Source organism: Rhinoraja longicauda, chromosome 17 (genome assembly GCF_053455715.1).
Source record: "Rhinoraja longicauda isolate Sanriku21f chromosome 17, sRhiLon1.1, whole genome shotgun sequence".
NCBI classification, from domain to species: domain Eukaryota; kingdom Metazoa; phylum Chordata; class Chondrichthyes; order Rajiformes; family Arhynchobatidae; genus Rhinoraja; species Rhinoraja longicauda.
In genome coordinates, this window is record NC_135969.1 from 4,489,274 (window position 1) to 4,516,920 (window position 27,647).

General features: G+C 45.0%; 1 protein-coding gene across 1 annotated transcript in view; it reads right to left on the minus strand.

Moving 5' to 3' along the window:
- The window catches only part of syn2b (synapsin IIb), a 349,820-nt gene that overhangs the window by 16,189 nt on the left and 305,984 nt on the right, over window positions 1–27,647 (minus strand). Inside the window, exons 9-10 of the mRNA XM_078413983.1 lie at window positions 16,977–17,079; window positions 1,162–1,311 (exon numbers count right to left, since the gene is read on the minus strand). Coding sequence (XP_078270109.1) covers window positions 1,162–1,311; window positions 16,977–17,079 — 253 coding nt within the window. The remainder of the gene's footprint in view (window positions 1–1,161; window positions 1,312–16,976; window positions 17,080–27,647) is intronic.

The window sequence follows — 27,647 nt, forward strand, 5'->3', positions numbered from 1 at the left end:
GAAGATGGTGGAGCCCAAGACTCTCACCACATTTAAGAAATACTCTACTTAAATCTGTGGTATTGAAAGGGAAAGGGTAGAAAATTAGATTAGTATAGATAAGTACTCGATGGGCTGAATGGTAGAATGGCCTTCTCTGTGCTGTTTGTCTTATAGGAGGTACAGAGGTACGGCCAGCAGAGCTGCTCCTTTACAACTCCAGCCACCTGAGTTCAACCCTGAACCAATACTGCCTGGAGTTTGCACATTTTGCACGTGTCCACGGGAGTTTCCTTCAGGTACTCCAGTTTCCTCGCACATACCAAAGAGACGCAGACTGTTACGGTAATTAGCCACTGTAAATGACCCCTTTTTGCTGGTTTAGTTTAGTTTAGTTGAGAGATACAGCGTGGAAAAAAGCCCTTCGGCCCACCGCGTCCGCTCCACACCGACCATCTGCATTTAAGGTGCCAGTGCTACTGATGGGTTTGTTTAAATCGGGTACACATTAGGTTTACGAGACTCGAATTGTGAGATAATTTATAGAATTGGATTAATAAAGGCAAATTAAGTGTTATTGCACTTTATGCACTGCATAATAGGGAAATTATGATCCTTGATTTTAAAAGGGAATATGTTCCTTGATTCTGGTTATATTTACACACATGTTCAAAGGAAAGATTGGAATAGAACATCGTGAGTAGCTAGGATGAACTTGTTACTGGATGGCAAAGGGTAGTTAGCATACATGAAAATTCTGATTTTATATACTGATGTCTTGTCAAACAATATCAGCAGGCAATTCTGCTGTAAAATTGTTGCTTACGATACGATAGAACTTTATTTATCCCAGGAGGGAAATTGATCTGCCAACAGTCATAAGAACACAAAATACATGAAACAAGAAATTAAAGTGGTGGAAAGGATTGGGGATGTGCAAAGATTGGGGTGGGGTGGGGGGGGGGGGGGGGGGGGGGGTGGGGGGGGGGGGGGGGGGGGGAAAGGGGAGTCAATCTCAGTCTACCCCACGATTGAAGGGGGAGGAGTTGTAGAGTTTGATAGCCACGGGGAAGAAGCATCTCCTGTGGCCTTAGTAACTTAGGTCCCCATAAACGGCACTTTAAATATGTGTTGTGATAAGAAAAAAGAAGCTCATTGCACAAGTGTTGCTGTGTTGCTTGCCTGTGGTTGCTTTGTGGCAGATGGTCTCGGAGGTGATGGAATAGGTGTTCTTGGTATTAGTAGGTTCATCTTGGCTAAAACCAGTTCAGTTAGAAGTTCTCTGTCTTCAGCCTGGTGTTCTCCAATCAATGGCATGGTGCAGTCCATGACCTGTAAAAGAATGCAAATGTGTATCTGTGCGCTGGTGCGAAGATTTGTTTTATACCATCAGACATCCTAGCAAAACAACATAAACATTTTCACCCATTCCATTATTTAATATTCTCAAATATAAAGCAAAACTGGGCCATCCACTCTATAGTCTTGTTGCTCCACGTTTACATTCGCACTCGATGTGTTCTCTTAATATGTAATTCCATATTGGTATTCCACTATTCTATATTATTTGCAAATAATTAGAAAAGAGGTGCAGGAGGAGGCCATTTGGCCCTTCGAGCCAGCACCGCCGTTCATTGTGATCATGGCTGATCGTCCACAATCAGTAACCCATGCCTGCCTTCTCCCCATATCCCTTGATTCCACAAGCTCCTTGAGCTCTATCTAACTCACTTTTAAATTCGTAGACAGGTAAATCCAGGTAAGGCAGGCACTGTCAGCACTGACAGATGACAGATTCTGTTTTCCAAGGTACATCGGTGACCCAGTTGCGTTTCTGTGAACCACCCAGTAGTTTCATAACCACCCATTATCGACACAAGCATTTTAATTCAACATTTGTACTATATTTAATTCCACAGCAAGGGTTTGAACCCACACCTCCAGTGACTTGACCAGTATACTACCACACTCTGATGTTGCACTTATTCCATTGTTCTGCAAGAGTACCAGCAATTTCATGCATCGGATTAGTCCTTCTGACATAGTTGCACTGAAATAATAGGTGCTGCCGGACCCATTATTACAACGGCATATTTTATGCAGCAATTAAACCTGAACTTCAATCCATGCAATGGAGGCCTTACAAAGAAAATTGACGAGTCTAAGAGAGGATGGAAAGACCAGGCCAATTTGAGTAACATATAATCATTTATTATTTTTTAACTCATTTAATATCCTCAGGGAACATATCCCCGGAACATAAGAAAATAACAGCAAAAAATAACAGGAAACTGATCATTCATTTAAGGTGGATTTGACCTTCCTCTCAATCCATTTGTTCAGTAGCTATTCTCCTCAGTAGCTGAAAGAGTATTGTGCAGGAAGGAACTGCAGATGCTGGTTTAAACCGAAAATAGACACAAAATGCTGGAGTGATTCAGCGGGACAGGCAGCATCTCTGGAGAGAAGGAATGGGTGATGATTCTTCAGTCTGGTTAGGGATAAGGGAAATGAGAGATTTAGACGATGATGTGGAGAGATAAAGAATGAATAAAGGATCTGCCGAAAAGTAACGATAATAAAGGAAACAGGAAATAAAGCTGTTTGTTGGGTGAAAATGAGAAGCTGGTGCGACTTGGGTGGGGAGGGATAGAGAGAGAGAGGGAATGCCGGGGCTACCTGAGAGAAATCAATTATCACACCACTGGGCTGTAAGCTGTCCAAGCGAAATATGAGATGCTGTTCCACCAATTGACATTTAGCCTCACTCTGACAATGGAGGAGACCGAGGACAGAAAGGTTTGTGTGGGAATGGAAAGGAGAATTAAACTGGCAGCCGGAGATCAGATAGGTTCAGGTGGTGTTTAGTGAAACGATCGCCCAGTCTGCGCTTGGTCTCGCCGATGTATAAGAGTCCACATCTTAAACAGCGGATACAGCAGATGAGGTTGAAGGAGGTGCAGGTGAACCTCTGCCTAACCTGAAAGGACAGTCAGGGTCCTTGGACAGAGTCGAGGGAGGAGGTATAGCGACAGGTGTTGCATCTCCTGCGGTTGCAGGGGAAGGTACCTGGGGAGGGGGTGGTTTGGGTGGGAAGGGATGAGTTAACCAGGGGGTTGTGGAGGGAGCGGTCTCTGCGGAAAGGGGTGGAGATGGGAAAATGTGGCTGGTGGTGGGATTCCGTTGGAGGTGATGGAAATTTCAGAGGATTATGTGTTGTGGGGTGGAAGGTAAGGACTGGGGGGGGAGCAAGGGCGGAGCTGCGGGATACCGAGGCGACACGAGTGAGGGCCTCTTCGATGTTGGGAGAGGGGAACCCCCATTCCCTAAAGAGTGAGGACATCTCGGATGTCCTAGTGCGGAACACCTCATCTTGGGCGCAGACGGAGGAATTTGGAGTAGGGGATAAAGTCTTTGCAGGAAGCAGGGTCGGAAGAAATGTAGTTGAGATAGTTGTGGGAGTCAGTTAATTTGTAATAGATGTCAGTCAATAGTCTATTTCCTGCGATGGAGACTGTGAGATCAAGAAATGGGAGAGAGGTGTTGAAAATGGTCCAAGTAAATTTGAGTGCAGGTTGAAAATTGATGGTGAAGTCGATGACGTCCATGAGTTCTGCAAAGAGGATTGTTTGCTTAGGGTATACAGTGCCCTCCATAATGTTTGGGACAAAGACCCATCATTTATTTATTTGCCTCTGTACTCCACAATTTGAGATTTGTAATAGAAAAAAAAATCACATGTGGTTAAAGTGCACATTGTCAGATTTTATTAAAGGGTATGTTTATACATTTTGGTTTCACCGTGTAGAAATCACAGCTGTGTTTAGACATAGTCCCCCCATTTCATGGCACAATAGTGTTTAGGACATGGCTTCACAGGTGTTTGTAATTGCTCAGGTGTGTTTAAATGCCTCCTTAATGCAGGTATAAGAGAGCTCTCAGCGCCTCATCTTTCCTCCAGTCTTTCCATCACCTTTGGAAAAAGGTGTTTAGAAATGAGATTTTTGAACTTTTAAATGTCTGTAATTTAAAAAATATAAGACCGATTTAAATAAAAGTTGTTATAAAGAGTTGCTGCGAGAGTGGTGATTAAGGTGGCACAAAATTGTGGCGCTGTAGTTTACCGTTTTGGCGAAATCACAGAAATAGATACATACGGATATATTTATATATATGCACAAGATCTCAGTTTTAGTAGTACTTAGATAGATAGATATATATATATAGATATATGAAGACAAACTTTTTTCATTTATTATATTGTTCACAATGGACTATGTTTACATATTTTGTTGTGCTGTCGCAAGTCAGAATCTCATTGTTCTGTCTGGGACATTTGACAATAAAACACTCTTGACTTTTGAATAATACTGATGACATCGGGAAATATAGCAAAAGTCCTTTACTCTGTATATCAGCTGCTGCAATATGTTATCTTCTCGCTTTGGAAGGCTGATTAGATATATTTACTTATTAAAATCAAGGACTCAAGATGTTAAAACAACAGTATTTCTTTCCGCAAGTAAAAGGAATGAACAGAAAACGCGTTGAACTGTATATTTACCTAAACTTAATAAATAAAATATTAAAAATGACACCCGTCTTCCTTCAAGCTTAAACTTTAAAAAAATGTTTATTTACTGGAGCCTGTTTCTGTTACTGTTTAATCTGGCCTATTGCTATTAGGCCAATTGTCTTCACAATTGTAACTAACTAATTATTTATTTTATTCACAAAATGCTGGAGTAACTCAGCGGGTCAGGCAGCATCTCGGGAGAGAAGGAATGGGTGAGGTTTCGGGTCGAGACCCTCATTTATCTATTTATTTATCTATTTATTTATCTATTTATTTATTTATTTATCTATTTATCTATTTATCTATTTATCTATTTATCTGTCTGTTTCTTTCTTTCTTTCTTTATTTATTTATTTATCTCTCTGTTTATTTATTTATCTGTCTATCTATCTATCTATCTATCTATCTATCTATCTATCTATCTATTTATCTATCTATCTATTTATCTATCTATCTATTTATCTATCTATCTATTTATTTATTTATTCATTTATTTATTTATCCATTTAATTTATTTATTTACTCATTTATTTATTTATTCATATATCTATTTATTTATTTATTTATTTACTTATCTGCTTGTCTATTTATTTATTTATTTATTCATATATCTACTCATTTATTTATTTATTTATCTACTTATTTATTTATTTATTTATCTATCTATTTATTTATTTATTTATTTATTTATTTATTTATCTATCTGTTTATTTATTTATTTATTTATTTATTTATTTATTAATTAACTTATTTATTGATTTATTGATTTATTGATTCACTGATTTATCTATTTATTTATTTATTTACTTGCTTATTTACTTATCTATTTATTCATTTATCTATCTATCTATTTATTTATTTATTTATCTGTCTGTTTATTTATTTATCTATTTATTTATTTATCTATTTATTTATTTATTTATCTGTCTATTTATTTATTTATTTTATCTATAATTCTGTAATGTGATGTTTCTGACTCTGGACTTGCTTATCAGAACACTTGAGCCAATGAAAATACTATGCATCCTTCTTAAATGACACATTTAAACCCGCAACACCATGACCAAACCTGCTCTTCGATCTACGCAAGGCACCCAGAGACCGTCTGTACTTGGGAAATGTGTGATTATTTGGAGGTCCCCTTTGCAATATGTGTGTGTACACAAGCGTTGGAGCCAAATGCACTAGTTGGCCTCATAAGCAGCTTGTCAACGCCAATTTCCCACCGTGGCGGCCCTCCTTCAATGGGGTCCTATTGGCACAGAGCCCTTTTAATGAACCTTGCTGGCAGATGCAAATGGTTTTAAATGTTGTTGGCCGCAAAGAGTCCATCAATTACTGATTAAGTTGGCCCCCAAATATTAAAACACAGAATGCTGCATTTGGCAACATTTTATTTCCTGTATATAATGATCCAGTTGTTGTGCTGGTTAAACCCCACTGGTCCATAACATGGAACAGTGGTGAACATTAAAATCTAGACATGTTTGACAGATATTCTACAACTGCGATGTGACATATTGCCAATCTTGCTGTAATAACTTTCTTTCCCAGACCTCCCTCTTTTGTCTTCCCTTGCTTTTATGGAAATGTGGAAGATTAGGAGCAGGAGAAGGTCATTCGGCCATTCGAATATGATTGTGGCTAATGATCCATATGCAATGCCCTGCACTGGCTTTCCTCCCATGTCCCTGAATCCCTCTAGCATTAAGAAAGATATACAACCCTTTCATTACATGAGTAGGAAGGAGCTGCAGATGCTGGTTTAAACCGTAGAGAGACACAAAAGACTGGCGTAACTCAGCGGGACAGGCAGCAACTCCGGAGAGAAGGAATGTGTGACGTTTCGGGTCGAGACCCTACTTCAGACTGATCTTGCTGCTCGTCTCTATGTGCTCTGCTATTAGATCCTTTGTAATGAACCTCCCGCTGCTATTATATCATAGAAACATAGACAATAGGTGCAGGAGTAGGCCATTTGGCCCTTTGAGCCAGCACCGCCATTCAATATGATCATGGCTGATCATCCAAAATCAGTACCCCATTCCTGCTTTCTCCCCATATCCCTTGATTCCGTTAGCCCTAAGAGCTGAATCTAACTCTCTCTTGAAAACCTTTGTAATGAACTCCAGCATTTACCTCCAAAGATTTCCGGCTGACCAGTCTGGATTCCTTATTTTCCCTTTACATCCAGTTTGTCTACTTCTCTTAATATTGTCTAGGAAACATTAGATTTAAAAAAAACCAGAGAGGAATGCAATTGTCCACCTGCCCCTCTGAATCTACATCCCCTTGACAAGTCAGAGTTTTTAACAGATGAAAGGCATTAAATTTGGCCTTTTCCACACCAAACAGGTGGAGCAAATTGAGCAAAAAACAAACTGCCGGAGGGACTCAATGGGGCAGGCAGCATTTATGGAGAGAAATGGACAGATGGCATTTTGGGTTGGGCCCCTTCTTCAGACTGATGGTGTACAAGGGTGATGGGTTGGCAGAGAGATGTGATGGGAAAGGATGGGGCAAGAGGTGGATTCTGGTGAGGAGAGGTTGATGAGTCAGGTGGGAGAGAAGGGTTGCTCTGAATTCCAGCATCTGCAATTTCCTATAGGACCTGTCCCACTTTGGTGATTTTTTTAGGCGACTGCCGGCGACTGTCATAGTCGTAGCAGGTCGCCGAAAAAACGGCGACTGGACCCCCTACGACAATGTCTACGACAACCTACAAAAACGTCGACGTCAAGCTACGGCAAGCTGCCACCAAGCGACGACCCAATCGTCGCGAGTAGGATGCCCACCTACGACCGCACCTACGACAACCTACGACCACACAGGTGACAACCGAAGTCAACCTACGTCCACCCGTGACAAGCTACGACCCTGTCGGCGACAACTGAAGACAATTCACATCATTTTGGCCTCCGATTTTGAGGCCGGTATCTGGCGCCGGTTGACATAGGTTGACGAAGGTAGTCGCCGATGGAATTCACCGAAGTCAGCGCCGGCGATGACCTACGTCACCTGGCGATAACCTACGACCCCGTGGCGACAACCTGGCGACAACCTACGACAGCACCTACGTTAGGAGACGTCAAGCTATGCTCATTGGTGCCAAACCCTCTGTCACTGACCATACAGGCGACACCCTGGCGACCGTGTGATGACAGCCTAGTCGCCTGTAGCCGCCTAAAAAATCACCTAAGTGGGACAGGGGTTTAAGTCTCTCGATGGAACTAATTATTTTGTTTCAGAATTCACGAATGAACCTCTTCATAACTATATTTTTGTCATTAAGTAAGCCAGCTACCTAGTAATTGGTCAATGCTTTCTGAACATTTGGCCCTCCACTTTGTCTACTACAAAGACTACACTTTATCGACGTACAGGTTTGGGGGGTAATTGGCTTGGTAGAATTGCCCCTACTGTGGGCAGGATAGTGTTAATGTGCGGTGATCGCTGGTCAGCATGGGCTCGGTGGGCCAAAGGGCCTGTTTCCGTGCTGTACCTCTAAACTAAAGATTAGCGGCACGGTGGCGCAGCGGTAGAGTTGCTGCCTTACAGCGAATGCAGTGCCAGAGACTCAGGTTCGACCCTGACTACGGGCGCCGTCTGTACGGAGTTTGTACGTTCTCCCTGTGACCTGCGTGGGTTTTCTCCAAGATCGTCGGTTTCCTCCCACACTCCAAAGACATGCAGGTATGTAGGTTAATTGACTGGGTAAATGTAAAAAAAAATTGTCCCTAGTGTGTGTAGGATAGTGTTAATGTGCGGGGATCGCTGGGCGGCCCGGACTCGGTGGGCCGAAGGGCCTGTTTCCGCGCTGTATCTCTAAATCTAAAATCTAAATCTAAAAAAATCTAAACTAAACTAAACTGCTAAATAGGCAGGAAGGAACTGCAGATGCTGGTTTAAACCAAAGATAAACACACAATGCTGGAGTAACTCAGCAAGCCAGGCAGCATCTCTGATGAAAAGGAATGGGTGACGTTTCGGGTCGAGACCGGAAGAAGGATTTTGACCCGAAACGTCACCCATTCATGCTCTTCAGAGATGCTGCCTGTCCCGCTGAGTTACGCTAGCATTTCGTGTCTAAACTACTGAATATGTCTGCACGTTGCCAGGCTTTGTTTCTCACTCTATCTGGAAATTAAGAGTATAAGAAAATAACTGCAGATGCTGGTACAAATCGAAGGTATTTATTCACAAAATGCTGGAGTAACTCAGCAGGTCAGGCAGCATCTCGGGTGAGAAGGAATGGGTGACGTTTCGGGTCGAGACCCTTCTTCAGACTGATGTCAGGGGGGCGGGACAAAGGAAGGATATAGGTGGAGACAGGAAGATAGAGGGAGATCTGGGAAGGGGAGGGGAAGAGAGGGACAGAGGAACTATCAAAAGTTGGAGAAGTCGATGTTCATGCCACTGGGCTGCAAGCTGCCCAGGCGAAATATGAGGCGCTGTTCCTCCAATTTCCGGTGGGCCTCACTATGGCACTGGAGGAGGCCCATGACAGAAAGGTCAGACTGGGAATGGGAGGGGAAGTTGAAGTGCTCAGCCACTGACCGGGAGACCAGTTTGTACATGGACGATGTCGCCGTCTTCTGCTCGGATCCAGGGTCGGTCCGCAGACTGATCAGCGTCTGCGACCAGTTTGAGTCGGCCACGGGGGCCAGGGTAAACCACAGGAAGAGCGAGGCCATGCTCTTTGGCAACTGGCCCGACCGATCTTCCATCCCCTTCACCATCAAGCCTGACTTCTTGAAGGTGCTGGGGATCTGGTTCGGGAAGGCTGAGGCGTGTAACAAAAATTGGCTGGAGCGGATAGCCAGGGTGGGGAAGAAGCTGGAGCTGTGGATGCAGCGCTCCCTCTCCATCACGGGGAAAAATCTGGTCATCAGGTGTGAGGTGCTCTCGGGGCTGCTGTACTTGGCGCAAGTGTGGCCCGTCCCTCCCTCCCACGCCAAGGGGATCACCCGGGCCGTCTTCCGCTTCATCTGGGGGTCGGCGATGGACGGGTGTGATGGGCCACAATGCACAAGTCGGCAGACAACGGGGGTAAAAGCGTGCCCAATGTCGCCCTCATCCTGATGGCCACCTTCGTGTGTGGCTGCATCAGGTGGAGCATAGAGCCAAGGCACGTGGGCACCAAGTGTCACTACCTGCTGAGGTTTTACCTGTCCCCGGTGTTGCGAAGGATGGGCCTGGCGCAGATGCCACGCAATGTGCCAGTCAGCTGGACATTGCCGCACCATCTGTCGTTCGTGGAAAGGTTCTTCCGGACCAACACCTTTGACCACAAGTCCATCGGGCAATGGTCAGCACGGAACGTCCTGCAGGCACTGCAGGGGAATGACTCCATGGATCCTGTGGCGTGGTTCCCAGAGCAGACTGCCCAGCTTGTCTGGCAAAATGCCTCATAGCCAGAACTAACCAACAAACACCAAGACCTGGCTTGGCTGGCGGTGAGGGGAGCCCTCTCAGTCAGATCCTTCCTGCACCGCCGGAACCTCACTACCAGCGCACGCTGCCTCCGGGACGGCTGCTACGGAGAGGAGACGGTGGCCCACCTCTTCACAGAGTGTGGATTTGCAAAGAGAGTCTGGAGAGGTCTGCAGGGGTCCCTGTCACGATTCATTCCGAGCAGCTCCGTCACAGAGGACTCTGTGATCTACGGACTGTTCCCAGGGACGCATTCGGAGACCGACATCGAGTGCTGCCGGAAGGTCATCAACTCGGTGAAAGACGCTCTTTGGTCTGCCCGAGCTTTGTTGGCCTCCCGGCGGAGCGAGATGTCCATCAAGAAATGTTGCCGACTGGCCTGCTGCAGACTGCAGGAGTACGTGCTGAGGGACGCACTGAAGCTTGGTGCAGCCAATGCCAAGGCCCTGTGGGGGAGGACCACAGTCTAGGGTCCTTCCGCTGCTGGACATGGGGGGGGCAGGGTGTGGTGGAGAGAGACGCCCCTCCACATAAGGGATACTGGGTTAATGTCTGTAAATGTAAGTAAATGTCTAAGTGAATGCCTGTATCGAATGTGTAACCTCCGGAAATGTCGGATGGGCTTGTTAAAAAAGATGTTTTGTAAATGATATTTATTACTTGAATAAAGTATTTTTTGATATAAAAAAAACCCCCCCAAAAAACGCAGACTGAGCACAGGTGTTGAGTGAAGCGATCGCCGAGCCTGCGCTTGGTTTCGCCGATGTAAATAAGTTGACATCTGGAGCAGCGGATACAATAGATCTGGAAATTAGATAGGTTGACGTCAGGAAAGAGCAAGGGATAAAATAATTGCCCATTCTTATGACCCCTACAAAAAAGGATAGGTTATGGAGGGGGCTTCATGTGAGAAGGGTTTGCTTTGGGACAGGCAGATCAGGGGCATCTGGGTAATCCGGGTGTGGGCATCTCCAGTGGTTCCTTCTCAGAGGTTGTAGCTGAGTTAGGGATCTCTGGTCTCAACCTTTTCGATTGTGATGAGTACATTGGGAAAGTGGCGCCCCATTTCAATCTTACATGGGGAAGATAACTTCCTTTTGAGGTACAATTAGTCCTTTACAGCAGATGGAGAGTGTAGTGAAGGGTCAAGATTACTTGATGGGTAGCTGGAGCTCAGTTGCTGTGAACATTCAAGGACCGGATCAGAGATCATACAGTTGGGGGTAGGTTTTCATTGGTAATTTTGGGGCCATTGACTTTTCAATTGAGGTAGGTTAGCCATGTGCTTCTCACCTTTGGACAGCACAGGACCTGGCCTGGTTCCTCAGTGGGATAGTACGTCAAATGCACAGTAGACCCCCTAAAGACACTTGAAGTCTTTGTGCAGCTCATCAGGCCAATGATACGCAGTAACATTTCACCTTTCATTGAGATCTAGTCATGGAAGGCACAAAGGCATGACAATAGACAATAGACAATAGGTGCAGGAGGAGGCCATTCGGCCCTTCGAGCCAGCACCAACATTCAATGTGATCATGGCTGATCATTCTCAATCAGTACCCCGTCCCTGCCTTCTCCCCATATCCCCCTGACTCCGCTATCCTTAAGAGCTCTATCTAGCTCTCTCTTGAATGCATTCAGAGAATTGGCCTCCACTGCCTTCTGAGGCAGAGAATTCCACAGATTCACAACTCTCTGACTGAAAAAGTTTTTCCTCATCTCCGTTCTAAATGGCCTACCCCTTATTCTTAAACTGTGGCCCCTGGTTCTGGACTCCCCCAACATTGGGAACATGGTGCCGATTGATGCATTTACCAAGCCAACATCTCCCATCCTTGGAGAGAAGGAAGGGGTGACGTTTCGGATCGAGACCCTCTTCATACTCACTGTCCCGCTGAGTTACTCCAGCTTTTTGTGTCGATCGTCGGTTTAAACCAGCATCTGCAGTTCCTTCCTACACATCTCCCATCCTTTATGAATCCTTCTCATTTCTTTTCTACCAGACATGTAAGTTTGCCGTTTACCACACATGAACGAACAGGTATGTAGAGAGCATTTCAATCTCTTTTCTTCCTCACTCCTCCTCCCCCTCGTGTTCTCACCTCTTCGTTCAGCCATGTGACACAAACAGAAGAGTTATCTTTGCTCAGTTACGTGCAGCACAGTATCTCTGCAGAGCATCATTTGGTTGTTTGGAAGGGATGTCCCAGTTTGTTCTGGGCAGAAGGATGACATTTTGCATCATAGCCAAAAAGGAGAGCAACATTCCAACTCAAGTTGTACTACTTATTTGTGACACCATTCGTCACAGTCGGTTCAATTTCTTATAAAATAAGACAATGGGTTAATGCAATTGCTATCCTATTTTAAAAAAAGAAGGTTGCAGGAATAAACAATGTGAACAGTGGAGAACAATCTGCAGAATAATTAGTTTCCAATCTCAATGGTCCAAGTCTTGGGGCAAGATTATTATACTCCAAGAAAGCTTGAAACTTTGAGAGGGAAAATAGTGACATTGTTAGAACGGACGAAGTCCAGGATTTGTTTCTCATGATAAACATCTCATGCAGAAGACTTTGTCGGATCTTGTGGCTGTTTTAGTTTAGTTTAGCTTAGAGCAGAAAACAGGCTCACCGACTCTGCACCAGCCTGCGATCGCCGCACATTAACACTATCCTACACACACTCGGGACAATTTTACACTTATACCAAGCCGATTAGCCTACAAGCCTGCCCGTCTTTGGAATGCGGGTGGAAACCAAAGGTCTCGGAGAACACCCAGGCAGGTCACGGGGAGAACATACAAACTCCGTACAGACGGCACCCGTGGTCGGGATCGAACCCGGGTCTCCGGCGCCGCATTCGCTGTAAGGCAGCAACTCTACCGCCGCGCCACCGAAGATTATTAGCTTAATTTCCAGAAACCTAACTTTTCCAGCAGAAGCAAACAACGCACGCATGTAACAGAAAACACATTTAAGTGTTGAGTGAAATCTGTAACAAGAAAATAGCATTTTCACTGCCTCAGAAGGCAGTGGAGGCCAAGTCTCTGAATGCATTCAAGAGAGAGCTAGAGACAATAGACAATAGGTGCAGGAGGAGGCCATTCGGCCCTTCGAGCCAGCACCACCATTCAATGTGATCATGGCTGATCATTCTCAATCAGTTCCCCATTCCTGCCTTCTCCCCATACCCCCTGACTCCGCTATCCTTAAGAGCTCTATCTAACTCTCTCTTGAATGCCTTCAGAGAATTGGCCTCCACTGCCTTCTGAGGCAGGGAATTCCACAGATTCACAACTATCTGAGCTGTGAAGCTCTTAAGGATAGCGGAGTCAGGGGGTATGGGGAGAAGGCAGGAACGGGGTACTGATTGAGAATGATCAGCCATGATCACATTGAATGGTGGTGCTGGCTCGAAGGGCTGAATGGCCTACTCCTGCACCTATTGTCTATTGTCTACTGTCTATTGTCTATTGCCTAACTCATTGCTGCATTTTTATGAGGCCTTTTTTTTAGCGTCTTCAGCATGTGCTATTATATGGACAATAATGAAAGGGTTGCTAATTTATGCCAATCTGTAATCTGATTACTGCAGCAAAACCAAAGAATGAGTGAACTGTCCCATTTGGGAAATAATGAAAAATTAGTAGAAGAAAATAGAAGCAATTGGCTAAATGAACCTGCTGATGATATAATATGGAGGAAAAGAGACTGAATGACATTCCTTTTGCAAGAATATTTGGCAGTTTAGTCGATTGATTTGTAATGGGTTTCATTTGGTGTTATTATTTGTGACCTTTTTCATTATACTGGTAGTTGATTATCCACGGCACATCTTCCTGCCCGTGATAGGCGGATGTTTCTTAATCCAATACATTGGAATCCGTGTGCGCGCAATCACTTGAAGAGTGTCTTTCCAATTACAAGCTGATTAAGGATTAAAATAACTGAAGCATGCAGGTGGAAACATGTCAATAGCTGGAACCTGTACTTGGAGTTTAGAAACATAAGCAAAAAACATAAGCAGAAGCAAATGAAATTCCAAGTGTGCACTCTGCAGTTCAATTTTCACCGATACCAGAGTGCATTGGAGGTACTTCTGAACCACATCTATACTGACCACAGATGGACACAAAATGCTGGAGTAACTCAGTGGGATAGGCAGCATCTCTGGAGAGAAGGAATGGGTGACGTTTTGGGTCGAGACACTTCTTCAGTCTGCCTGATGCTGTCTGATGCGCTGAGTTGCTCCAGCTTTTTGTGTCTATCTTCCTTAAAGGGAATGATTGGTGATGGCATCTCCAGCTTCTTCTGATGATGGGAGGGAGTGCAATGGAAGCTGTGGATGAAAACTCAGGTACAGATTTGCCTCTCTGTGATATGCACATGACCTGATGTCCACACAATGCTGGGCTTGCTTCGCCTGGACCCACTATTGCCAGACTTGCTGACAGTCACAAAATGTTGGAGTAACTCGGCAGGACAGGCAGCATCTCTGGATAGAAGGAATGGGTAACGTTTCAGATCCAGCCCCTTCTTCCTGTAGGGTCTCGACCCGTAACGTCAGCCGTTCATTCTATCCAGAGATGCTGCCTGTCCTGCTGAATTACTCCAGCATTTTGTGACTGTCTTTGGTGTAAACCAGCATCTGCGGTTCCTTCCTACACATGGCCAGACTTGTGCCTGGAACTAGGGACCAATTTTAAGCCAGGGCAAATGTCTCACAGATACCAAATGCAATTTAAAAGAGCTCTTTTAAAGAATTTGCAGGTTGTTGCTGTATTATTCCTAACGCAGCTAAACTTTCCCTTGTCTGCCTGCAAGGAAATATTTATCAATAATCAATTTGTAAACGGTTATTCTTCATAACTGGATCTTTTGTTTCATTCACTTGTCTCTTTTTAAAATCCCATTTACTGGTTTTAGTTTTAGACAAACACATTGTAATCACCTACAGAATTATTTTCAGCATCCTGATTTGCACAGCCTCGATGATTGGACCTCTTTGAAACTTTGGAGGGCCATGGTGAAATAGAAAATGAATGTAAAACGCAAATGTAAAACATTTCTACAGGCGCTATTGTACCGTTGAGAGTTAAGATGGACCCATTTAGTGATGATTAATATAAGCTCAGTGGAGATGATACAAAAATGACACAAGAGATCACTAAAGATAAAATTATTAAATGTAATTAAACGAGAAAACCTGCATTCACTGGAGTTTAGAAGGATGAGAGGGGATCTTATAGAGACGTATAAAATCATAAAAGGACTGGACAAGCTGGATGCAGGAAAAATGTTCCCAATGTTGGGGGAGTCCAGAACCAGGGGCCACAGTCTAAGAATAAAGGGGAGGCCATTTAAAACTGAGATGAGAAAAAACGTTTTCACCCAGAGAGTTGTGAATTTGTGGAATTCTCTGCCAAAGAAGGCAATGGAGGCCAATTCACAGGATGAATTTTAAAGAGATTTCGATAGAGCTCTAGGGGCTAGTGGAACCAAGGGATATGGGGAGAAGGCAGGCACGGGTTAGTGGCTGTGAATGATCAGCCAAGATCACAATGAGTGGCGGTGCTGGCTCGAAGTGCCAAATGGCCTCCTCCTGCACCTATTTTCTATGTTTCTATATTAATAGTGAAAATGATTTTAAAACTCTGTGGATAGATCAGCCACGATTGAACGGCGGAGTAGACTTGATGGGCCGAACGGCCTAACTCTGCTCCTATCACTTATGACCTGATGACCAATGATAAATTGTTGGCGGATTGTGGAGATAATGTTGCGGGGAATGGAGGGGAAGTCTGTTCTGGCTATGTTCTGGCTGTTGTTGCTTTGATGGCAGGTCTCACTGTGTTTACAAACGGGAGTAACAGGGAGGCCAGTTGTGCATTTCACAAGAGTTGTCTTTTGTGCTGCAAGTTGGCAGTCACCTGATCACAGCGATTCAGACCTGGAGTTGCAGGAATAAAGCAGCACATTTGGGAGAATATGTTCAAAACACTAGGAAAGAAAATGGAGATAGTATTTTATGATTATGGAATGTTCGTGCTTCAGGGAATGCCTGAAGTCCGCAATGTCAGCCATGACTGTCATATGTTGAAAGACTGGAGCGACTAGGCTTGAATACACTGGAATTTAGAAGGATGAGAGGGGATCTTATCGAAACGTATAAGATTATTAAGGGGTTGGACACGTTAGAGGCAGGAAACATGTTCCCAATGTTGGGGGAGTCCAGAACAAGGGGCCACAGTTTAAGAACAAGGGGTAGGCCATTTAGAACTGAGATGAGGAAAAACTTTTTCAGTCAGAGCGTTGTGAATCTGTGGAATTCTCTGCCTCAGAAGGCAGTGGAGGCCAATTCTCTGAATGCATTCAAGAGAGGGCTGGATAGAGCTCTTAAGGATAGCGGAGTCAGGGGGTATGGGGAGAAGGCAGGAACGGGGTACTGATGGAGAATGATCAGCCATGATCACATTGAATGGCGGTGCTGGCTCGAGGGGCCGAATGGCCTCCTCCTGCACCTATTGTCTATTGTCTATGATCACATTGAATGGCGGTGCTGGCTCGAAGGGCCGAATGGCCTCCTCCTGCACCTATTGTCTATTGTCTATTGTCTATAATGTGAAGTAAGTAAGTACAGCTGAATGGCCAGGAATGATAAACAAAAGAAAACATCGATCGGCTTTCAATTGATCTCACATATTCAAAGGTTTGCTAATCCCATCACTTTATTGGAATGATTTATGATAAAAGAATCAAAAGATATGAGGATCACACGATTGAACTAATACGAAGCAAAATATTTCTACTTAGCGATCTATTCTATTTGCTTTAGAATGGTTATCTGCATTTTCCCATTTTTTAAACTGTCTTTAGATTGGAGGAAATATCATTGGCTTTAGCATTAAGTTTTAGACGGTGCAAAATAAATGGTGGTTTGGACTATTAAATGGTTTCTTTGGACTTGTGGCATTCTCCGTCCTTACCTCAATAATATAATCCTTCCCGTCCTTTCCATGGACGGCCTTCACAGCACAGATGTCCAATCCTCCATACATTTCGGAACAGACATCGACCCAAAGCCTGTACCTGTTGTAGGGGGGAAAAAAAATTGGTGACAGCCATATCTTTTATTTTAACTATGCTACATTTTAAAGCTGATCACTACCACTTGAGCAAAGAACATCCAGAGCCACCGTCAAGAAGTATTTTCGGCTTGTTCATAAAATCTGTAAAACAAAATAGCATCAACGCTACTTCTAAGTTTTACAGCTCTGGTGTATAGAGACAAGGTCATAAGGTCATAAGTGATAGGAGCAGAATTAGGCCATTCGGCCCATCTAGTTTACTCTGCCATTCAATCATGGCTGATCTATCTCTCCCTCTTAACATTTTCCTGCCTTCTCCCCATAACCTCTGACACCCGTACTAATCACAAATCTATCTATCTCTGCTTTAAAAATATCCACTGACTTCTGTGGCCTTCTGTGGCAAAGAATCCCACAGATTCACCACCCTCTGACGAAAGAAATTCCTTCTCATCTCCTTCCTAAAGGAAGTCCTTTAATTCTGAGGCTGTGACCTCTGGTCCTAGACTCTCTCACTAGTGGAAACATCCTCTCCACATCCACTCTATCCACGCCTTTCACTATTTCTAGAGGCCTATTTCACTATTTAAGGCCTCTAAACATGGAACAGGGTTCTCGTGGCTAATTGGGAGCCTAATCTTTTTATATAATTCATCCTCAATCCTGAAACACAACTTAAGAAGCTAAAGGAGGATCTAGGACAGACACAAAAATGTTGGATTAACTCAGCGGGTCAGGCAGCATCCCTGGAGAAAAGGAATAGGTGAAGTTTCAGGTCGGGACCCTTCTTCAGTCTACAGTCTACTCTGGCCTAAATGGATGATCAGGTTAAGATCACTTTTTATTGATGGACATTGTCCCGATTTGAGTGGGACAGCCCTACAACAGATAACTTGCTTTCCACCATGCGGATGGGGAATTTAAATGGCCTGAAAGTTCTACAATAAAGGGTTCAGAGAAGATTTACGAGGATGTTGCCAGGACTAGGGGGTGTGAGCTCTAGGGAGAGGTTGAGAAGGCTGGGTCTCTAATCCATGGAGCGTAGGACGATGAGGGGAGTTCTTCTAGATATAGAGGTATACAAAATCATGAGAGGAATAGATTGGGTAGATGCACAGAGTCTTTTACCCAGAGTGGGGGAATCGAGGACCAGAGGACATAGGTTCAAGGTGAAGGGGAAAATATTTAATAGGAATCCGAGGGGTAACTTTTTCACACGGAGGGTGGTGGGTGTATGGAACAAGCTGCCAGAGGAGGTAGTTGAGGCTGGGACTATCCCATCGTTTAAGAAACAGCTGGACAGGTACATGGATAGGACGGGTTTGGAGGGATATGGACTAAGCACAGGCAAGTGGGACTAGTGTTGCTGGGACATTGCTAGCCAGTGTGGGCGAGTCAGGCTGAAGGGCCTGTTTCCACACTGTATCACTCTATAACTCTATAGAGACGAAAACTAATGAAGGACGAGGTCATAGTTTTATATTGTAATTAAATAAAATAGTGGACATTTCACCACAAGGTCACTGTCAGTGATTCTGCGAGTCATTTTAGGAAGATGTGTATTATTGTATTTGAGTAAATGTGTCGGATAAAACCCACCCTTGACTATACCACACATTTAATATGTGTTGCTGCTACCAGGTCCCCCCCCCCCCCCCCCCCCCTTGGTGTTGTATCCTCACTCAAAGAGCTTCTGCTCTCACAGTGTTTCCAGATGCCAAAAACATTAACAATACACCAATCACCAATTATTGTTCTTCAGAAAGAAAATGGCTTAAAAAAAACATTTAACGGACGAGAATTACCATTAATTCTCTTTCAATTAATTTAAAAAAAGGAAGAAAACAAACCAGGTAACTTGTTAATGCAAGGAAATAACTGCAGATGCTGGTACAAATCGAAGGTATTTATTTCACAAAATGCTGGAGTAACTCAGCGGGTCAGGCAGCATCTCAGGAGAGAAGGGATGGGTGACGTTTCGGGTCGAGACCCTTCTTCAGACTGATGTCAGAGGGGGCGGGACAAAGGAAGGATATAGGTGGAGGCAGGAAGATAGAGGGAGATCTGGGAAGGGGGAGGGGAAGAGAGGGACAGAGGAACTATCTAAAGTTGGAGAAGTCAATGTTCGTACCGCTGGGGTGTGACTCCATCCCGAACGGAGACGCGACCTTTGTTTCTGTGTCGTGTCTCCGTTCCCGCTGCGGCCTACCAGCGGCCATGCACCTGGGACCACCTGGGGCTCTGGTTCGCAGAGCCCGCGGCCCGGACTCACCACCTGCGGCGCTGGCCGCCTTCGGATGCTGCAGGAGCGGCTGCGACTCGCCTCCGGAGGCTCCGGCGCGGGCCGCGTGGACGTCGGAAGCCCGCAGGCCCCTGGGTGGGGGCCAACATCGGGAGCTCCGGCAGCGGCAGCGTGTTCGACCGTCCCGAACGGCTTGGGTCGGCCCACTGAGGACCTTTCACCGTCCGGCGCGGCTTGGAATAGGCCGCGGGATTTTCACCGCCCTGCGTGGGCTTGAATGTCGGGAGCCCCGACCGCCCCGAAGTGGCAACTCCAACAGCCTGACCGCGGGACAAGACGGCAGAGGAAGAGAGAAAGACATTGTGGCCTTCCATCACGGTGAGGAGGGACTGGAGGAGACTCACTGTGATGGATGTTTCTTTTTGTTTGGTGTTAGTTTGTGATTGTATGTGTTATTGCATTTTTATTGATTATTCTTATTGGTCTTATTGTTCAACTGCGGATAATGTTTCATTTCACTGCACATTTATGTGTATGTAACAAATAAACGACTATTGACTATTGACTATTGAAAAGTATTTTCCCACACTCGATCATCAGTTCTGTTTGTCACCAAGGTGTTGGAGAATATATCAAGTGCATTTGCCTCCTTGGCTCAGTACGTTACCTGGACCCAATGTTATACCCAGGAGCAGAGCAAGAAATCTAATGTGCTGAGAATCTGGTTTAGTTCAGTTTAGAGATCCTGCTTCCTCAGTCATCTTGCAAAGTGGAGTGAATGATCCACACACGGTGACAGGTCCTCTGGTGGTGGATCCTCAGGACCAGTCCCCAGACCATCCTAGACTGTCCACTGCAGCAAAGGCCTTGTAGTTTAGTTTAGTTTTAGAGATACAGTGCGGAAACAGGCCCTTCGGCCCACCGAGTCCGCACCGACCAGCGATCCCCGCACATTAACACTATCCTACACATACTGGGGACAATTTTTACATTTATACCAAGCCAATTAACCTACAAACCTGTACATCTTTGGAGTGTGGGAGGAAACCGAAGATCTTGGGGAAAACCCCTGCTGGTCACGGGGAGAACGTACAAACTCCGTAAAGGCAGCACCTGTAGTCAGGATCGAACCCGGGTCTCAGGCGCTGTAAGGCAGCAACTCTACCGTTGCACCACCGTGCTGCCCGGCATGATCTCCATCTCCTGCATGATTTGACCTCCAGTATGTTCCATATTTTTGCACTTTATATTGTTGGAGAAGATGTCCAGTGCTTTCATGTCACTGCAGGTAACCCAAGAATCTCAGTGGAAGTGTCCAGCTAGCCACCAGAGTGAGCAAAAATACAAAGTGCTGGAGGAACTCAGTGGGTCAGGCACATCTGTGGAGGGAACGGGCAGATGACGTTTCAGGTTGAGACCTTTCTTTAGACTGATGGAGTAGGGAGGAGAAAGCTGGTAAAGAGAGGTTGGTGTAGGTAAAGCCTTGCAAGTGTGTAAGAAGGAACTGCAGATGCTGGTTTACACCGACGATAGACACGAAATGCTGGAGTAACTCAGCGGATTGGGCAGCATCACTGGGGAAAAGGGATAGGTGACCTTTCGGGGCCATTCTTCAGGTCTGAGACATCACCTATTCCTCTCCAGAAATGCTGTCTGACCCGCTGAGTTACTCCAGTGTCTATCTAAAGCCTTACAAGTGATAGGTGGGTACAGGTGAGGGAGGGTGATTGGTAGATGGGTGGAGATAGTGGCAGAGGTGAAACACATACAAAAAGTATATCCGACAAGAAAAAAAGAGGAGCGAAATGTAAAGCCAGAGGGAGGGATAAAGGTGGAAGGGGTGAGGATTAGTGGAAAGGGGATTAAAGGAAATAGAAGGCTCAGGAATGGGAGATGAGCATGCAGAGAGGAAAATAAAGGAGCAGGGTGGTGTTAAATTGTGGAAGAAACCTCCACCTTCTCCTCCCTGTACCATCAGTCAGAAGAAAGTGACTTGATACAAACGTCATCTATCCATTTCCATCCACAGATGCTGCCTGAAATGCTGAGCTCTTCCAGCCATTTTGTTTTTTTGCTCGGGTATCTTGCAGCTGCACTTTCTTGCCTAGATATCAGAGTGACGCAGCCCAATAACTGGGGTGCAGTCACAAAATGGTGGCCCGCTGACTCGTCTGGCGACAGTATGTCAGCTATGCAACTGGTGGAAAGTAACTTCAGACTTGTACAGTTTATCACATTGCGATATGCCACAGTGAAATCCTTTGCTTTGCAAACCATACAAAGTTACAAAGTGTTCAATGAATATTATTGATAAAGAAAACTAGAAACATATAAAATTCTTAAGGGGTTGGAGAGGCTAGATGCGGGAAGATTGTTCCCGATGTTGGGGGAGTCCAGAACCAGGGGTCAAAGACGTACAGGTATGTAGGTTAATTGGCTGGGTAAATGTAAAAATTGTCCCTAGTGGGTGTAGGATAGTGTTAATGTACGGGGATCGCTGGGCGGCACGGACTTGGTGGGCCGAAAAGGCCTGTTTCCGGCTGTATATATATATGATATGATGATATGATATAGCTTAAGGATAAGGGGGAAGTCTTTTAGGACCGAGATGAGAAAACATTTCTTCACACAGAGAGTGGTGAGTCTGTGGAATTCTCTGCCACAGAAGGTAGTTGAGGCCAGTTCATTGGCTATATTTAAGAGGGAGTTAGATGTGGCCCTTTTTGCTAAAGGGATCAGGGGGTATGGAGAGAAGGCAGGTACAGGCTACTGAGCTGGATGATCAGCCATGATCACAATGAATGGCGGTGCAGGCTCGAAGCACCGAATGGCCTACTCCTGCACCTATTTTCTATGTTTCTAAGTTTCTATACACAAGGTATGCAAAGAGTCGCCACATAAAGGGCGCCGACAAAGTTACAAAGTGTTCAACGAAGTCCCCAATAGTCCCTTTCTGTTCTTTCGGTGCCCCCCCCCACGCCAGGTCCCTCTGAATGATCAAGGAAAAAAATATTATTGATAAAGAAAACTAGAAACATTTACCCTTCGAACTTGCAATTTTGAGGTAATTGGTAGACAATAGACAATAGATAATAGGTGCAGGAGGAGGCCATTCGGCCCTTCGAACCAGCACCGCCATTCAATGTGATCATGGCTGATCATTCTCAATCAGTACCCTGTTCCTGCCTTCTCCCCATACCCCCTGACTCCACTATCCTTAAGAACTCTATCTAGCTCTCTCTTGAATGCATTCAGAGAATTGGCCTCCACTGCCTTCTGAGGCAGAGAATTCCACAGATTCACAACTCTCTGACTGAAAAAGTTTTTCCTCATCTCAGTTCTAAATGGCCTACCCCTTATTCTTAAACTGTGGCCCCTTGTTCTGGACTCCCCCAACATTGGGAACGTGTTTCCTGCCTCTAACGTATCCAACCCCTTAATAATCTTATACGTTTCGATAAGATCCCCTCTCATCTTTCTAAATTCCAGTGTATACAGGCCTAGTCGCTCCAGTCTTTCAACATATGACAGTCACGCCATTCCGGGAATTAACCTACTCTGCACGCCCTCAATAGCAAGAATATCCTTCCTCAAATTTGGAGACTAAAACTGCACACAGTACTCCAGGTGCGGTCTCACTAGGGCCCTGTACAACTGTAGAGACCACTGCAGGGTCCAACGATGCATGATTTGTGAAATATTACATCCTAGTTTGGGAAGAGGTCCGAATTAATTCATGGATATGCTTTGGGATAAATATATGTTTAGTTTAGATTAGTTCAGAGATACAGTGTGGAAACAGGCCGTTCGGCCCACCGAGTCCGCACCGACCAGTGATCCCGGCACATTAACATTACCCTACACACACTAGGGACAATTTGCACTTACACCAAGCCAATTAGCCTACAAACCTGTACGTCTTTCGAGTGTGGGAGGAATACGAAGATCTCAGAGAAAACCCACACAGGTCACGGGGATATCGTTGAAACTCTGTACAGACAGCACCCATAGTCAGGATCGAACCCATGTCTCTGGCGCTGTAAGGCAGTAGTTCTACTGCTGCGCCATAACTATTTTTTTTTACCAAACTCTTTAACTATGCTTCATGCAACATAATGTTAGAGTATGACATACCATCTTTCATAATTTGTGAAAATTGGATCCAGGTGTTCTGTTGTTTTTTAAAATCTAACTGAAGGTACGCGAAATGTTGGATTTGCGCCAAGAAAATTGGTGACAAAATCAAACTAAAAGAGTGTCCAGCAGTTTGAATGCAGCGTTAACAAAATATGAACATTTACATCCATTTCCTTTCCTTATGCGCCCTATGTCTTTGCTTATTCTTCATCACCTCATTTTCCATCTGAGCTCCCAATCTGGAGAGAACTAACAATCCTGAATATCCCCCCTTTTAGCCTCCTCCATGGCTTTCGTATTGCCTGGGTACAACTGAAAACTAAACAATGTTTGCACTGCTGTACTTCTGCAAAGGATGTTGTGGCAAAGAGCAAAAAGCCAAACTTTCGTATTACAATTGCAAATATATAAATATCAATTTCATGCTTGCTTAATAATAATAATAATAATAATTCATTTATTTTATACAGCGCCTTATCACATGCTCAAAGCGCTTTACAAAAACAATTAACATAGAAACAAACAGACAAACTATCCTGACGGAAAAGCGGCGAATACTCAACGCCAGCGTCCTCTCACGTCAGGGTCCGGCAGTAGACATTAAAAAGCACAAGATACACAGATATAATTTTTTACACAAACAGCCATCACAGTGATTGCTCTAGACATACCCTCACTGTGATGGAAGGCAAAGTCTTATCTCCTCCTCATTCTTCTCCCGTGGTGCCACGAGGTGATCGAGGCTCCCAACTTTTTGAAGCCCCCACCAGGCGATGGAAAGTCCCAGGGCCGAGCCGAGCAGGCCGATGAAGGTCCTGAGCCCCCACCGGGCGATGGAAAGTGCTGCGGCCGAGCCACGCAGGGCGATGAAGGGCCTGCGGGCGGGTTGATCGTACCTCGCACTTCGGGGCGGTCGAAGCTGCTACGGCTGGAGCTCCCAAAAACCGGTCGCCAGCCAGGGACCTGCGAACTCCAGATGTTGCGGTCTGCAGGGCCCACGGCCGAAGCCTCCGAGATGGTAAGTCCAGGCCCTGCGACCGGAGTCTTTGAGGTCGATCCCAGCTGGAGGCCGCCGACTCCACGTTGTTAGGCCGTAGCGCGAACGGAGATACGACACGGTAAAGGTCGCATCTCCGTTGAGGAGGAGATTTGAAAAAAGGTTTCCCCCAACCCCCCCCACCACCCCCCCACATACACAGAGTTAAAAATAAAATAAAATGTACATTTAACGACGACAATGACAAAAAACAACAAAAAAAAAACAGAGAGACTGCCGGTGAGCCGCAGCTGCAGAACACAGCCACGCCCCCTTAAGTGCCTCCCATCCTCCTCTACCTCCCATCTCTCTCTCTCACTGCCCTTTTTGGTGTTGGGGTGTGTTGGTGGTGATGCCATGGGTATGGCCGTGGATGCAATGCTGCTCAATAGCTGGTGATATCGTAGGGAATTTAAGCAAACATGAGAAGACTCAAACATATGCTGCCAAATCTATTTAAACAATTGTGCTTATTGTAAACATAATGTTTTGGCATCTTCAAAAAGACAAAGTACGGTTTAGCGACTTAATTACAATTGCAGAATTGGAAACTGGAAGGCAAGTAACTGTTGATAGGACTCTGTGAAAAGTAGAAACATATCGGGATTGGTGAGCTTGGCAAGGATCTCTTCCATTTTCTCTTTTTACTGCATGTTTCTAATTTTGTTTTCTTCTTCCATTTAGAACATAGAACAGTACAGCACAGGAACAGGCGCTTTGGCCCACAATGTTTGTGCCGAACATGATACCAACTGATCTCATTTGCCTGTACATGATCCAGCTCCCTCTGTTCCCTGCACTTCCACGTGCCTGTCTAAAAGCCTCTTAAGCGCCACTTTCGTATCTGACTCCACCGCTGTAGATTAGTGTAATGGTGTCACTCATGTTATGTGTCATGCTTTGGTAGTTACGCCCCTTTAACTTCTGAGTGACCGCTGCTTGGGTTATTCGGGTTAGTGTAAGTGCAACGTGCAGGCGTGAGATCGTGCTTACTATGTAGTTAATAAAGTCTTTGGATCATTATCCAGGTGTAAGGCTTCTGTTATTATACAGTCAACACAACATGGTCTCCAAGTGGCGGCGTGGGTTCGTATCCCACTCCTGACACCATGTTGTGTTGACTGCATAATAACAGAAGCCGTACACCTGGATAATGATCCAAAGACTTTATTAACTACATAGCAAGCACGACCTCAGGCCTGCACGTTGCACTTACACTAACCCGAATCACACAAGCAGTTGTCACTCAAAAGCTAAAGGGGCGTAACTACCAAAGCATGACACATAACATCAGTGACACCATTACACTAATCTACAACTGCCACCCCTGCCAGTGAGTCCCAGGCCCCCACCACTCTCTGTGTAAAAACAACTTGGCCTAAAAACAACATCTCCATGAAACATTGCCTCTCTCACCTTTACAGTTATGCCCTCTAGTGTTGGAGTTCTCCATGCTGGAGGAAAGGTGCTGACAGCCCAGCCTCTCATAATTTAATATACTTCTATCGACTGCCCTCAACCTCTGATGTTCCACAAAAAACAATCCAAGTCTCTCCAACCTCTCTCTCCCTGTGGCTGAAACCCTGCAATCCAGGCAGCGTTCTGGTAAACGTCCTCTGCACTATCTCCATAGCCTCCACGTCCTTCCTGTAATGGGGCGACCAGAACTGCACGCAATACTCCGAATGCGGCCGAACACAAAGTTCTATAGAGCTGCGGCACGGTGGCGCAGCGGTAGAGTTGCCGCCTTACAGCAAATGCAGCGCCGGAGACCCGGATTTGATCCCGACTACGGGTGCTGTCTGTACAGAGTTTGTACGTTCTCCCCATGACCTGCATGGCTTTTCTCCGAGACCTTCGGTTTCCTCCCACACTCCAAAGACGTAAAGGTTTGTAGGTTAATTGCCTTGGTATATGTAAAGATTGCCCCTAGTGGGTTTAGAATAATGTTAATGTGCGGGGATCGCTGGTCGGCGCGGACCCGGCGGGCCAAAAGGGCCTGTTTCCGCGCTGTATCTCTAAACTAAACTAAAGCTGCATCAAGACTTCCTAAACTCTTACACTCAATGCCCCTAACAATGAAGGCATGCACACCGTACACCTTCTTTACCTCCTTATCCACTTGTGCTGCCAACCAACTTACTCATCAACCCACCTACATTTACATCCAGGTCATTTATATATCTATGATATACTTGCTCCTTTCCCATTTCATCATCACATTTACCTGCTTCCACATCATTTACTTTTGAAATGCTTATTCAATAAATGCTGTGATGATCTTTGAACATCACCCATCAGACCGTGACCCTGTTGCTGGTCCACTGTATCTCCACTCTGTGACCAAAGCCAGCAACCTTGGTCTTCACCAAAGATACTAGAGGAACAAGATGGACCACTCCATTGAAATCGCCTATACTGAAGTGTAGTACGCAAAGGAGCCATTTTAGTAGGCAAAACCCGCCGTTCGCTATGCCTCTTGCAGTGTAATCAGTGTTTTGGGGGAACAGTATGTGTGATGATACCATTAAAATGCAGAATATATCTCATCTATCAATTCACAGGTTTTTGTTATTTTTCTTTTAAAATGTTTCTGCAAGTTTCTGCCTACTAAAATGGCGACGTGACGTACTACGGTTTTTTAGGGTCGAATGGTCTATCTTGTTCCTCTAGTATCTTTGCTGTTCACTCTCACCCACAAGTCATTTTTGCCACATATGCTATTTTCTACAACTGGCAAACCAAGAAAGAAATACTTTCATTGACAGTGATGTCTTTTATATTTTGTCCTGCAGCAACAGTGAGCTTTGGTGCCTGGATGGTGAAGGAATCTATTGTTGCATGTGTTTGAACTGGGAAAGACTGCACACAAGCAGTGTTCCTCCTGTGAACTGACCCATGAGTAACAAGTGAACGTGTGCTTGAAGGAAGCCAAAGTGTTAAAGGACTGGACAAGCTAGATGCAGGAAAAATGTTCCCAATGTTGGGGGAGTCCAGAACCAGGGGCTACAGTCTAAGAATAAAGGGGAGGCCATTTAAAACTGAGAAGAGAAAGAACTTTTTCACACAGAGAATTGTGAATTTGTGGAATTCTCTGCCACAGAAGGCAGTGGAGGCCAATTCACTGGATGAATTTAAAAGAGAGTTAGAAAGA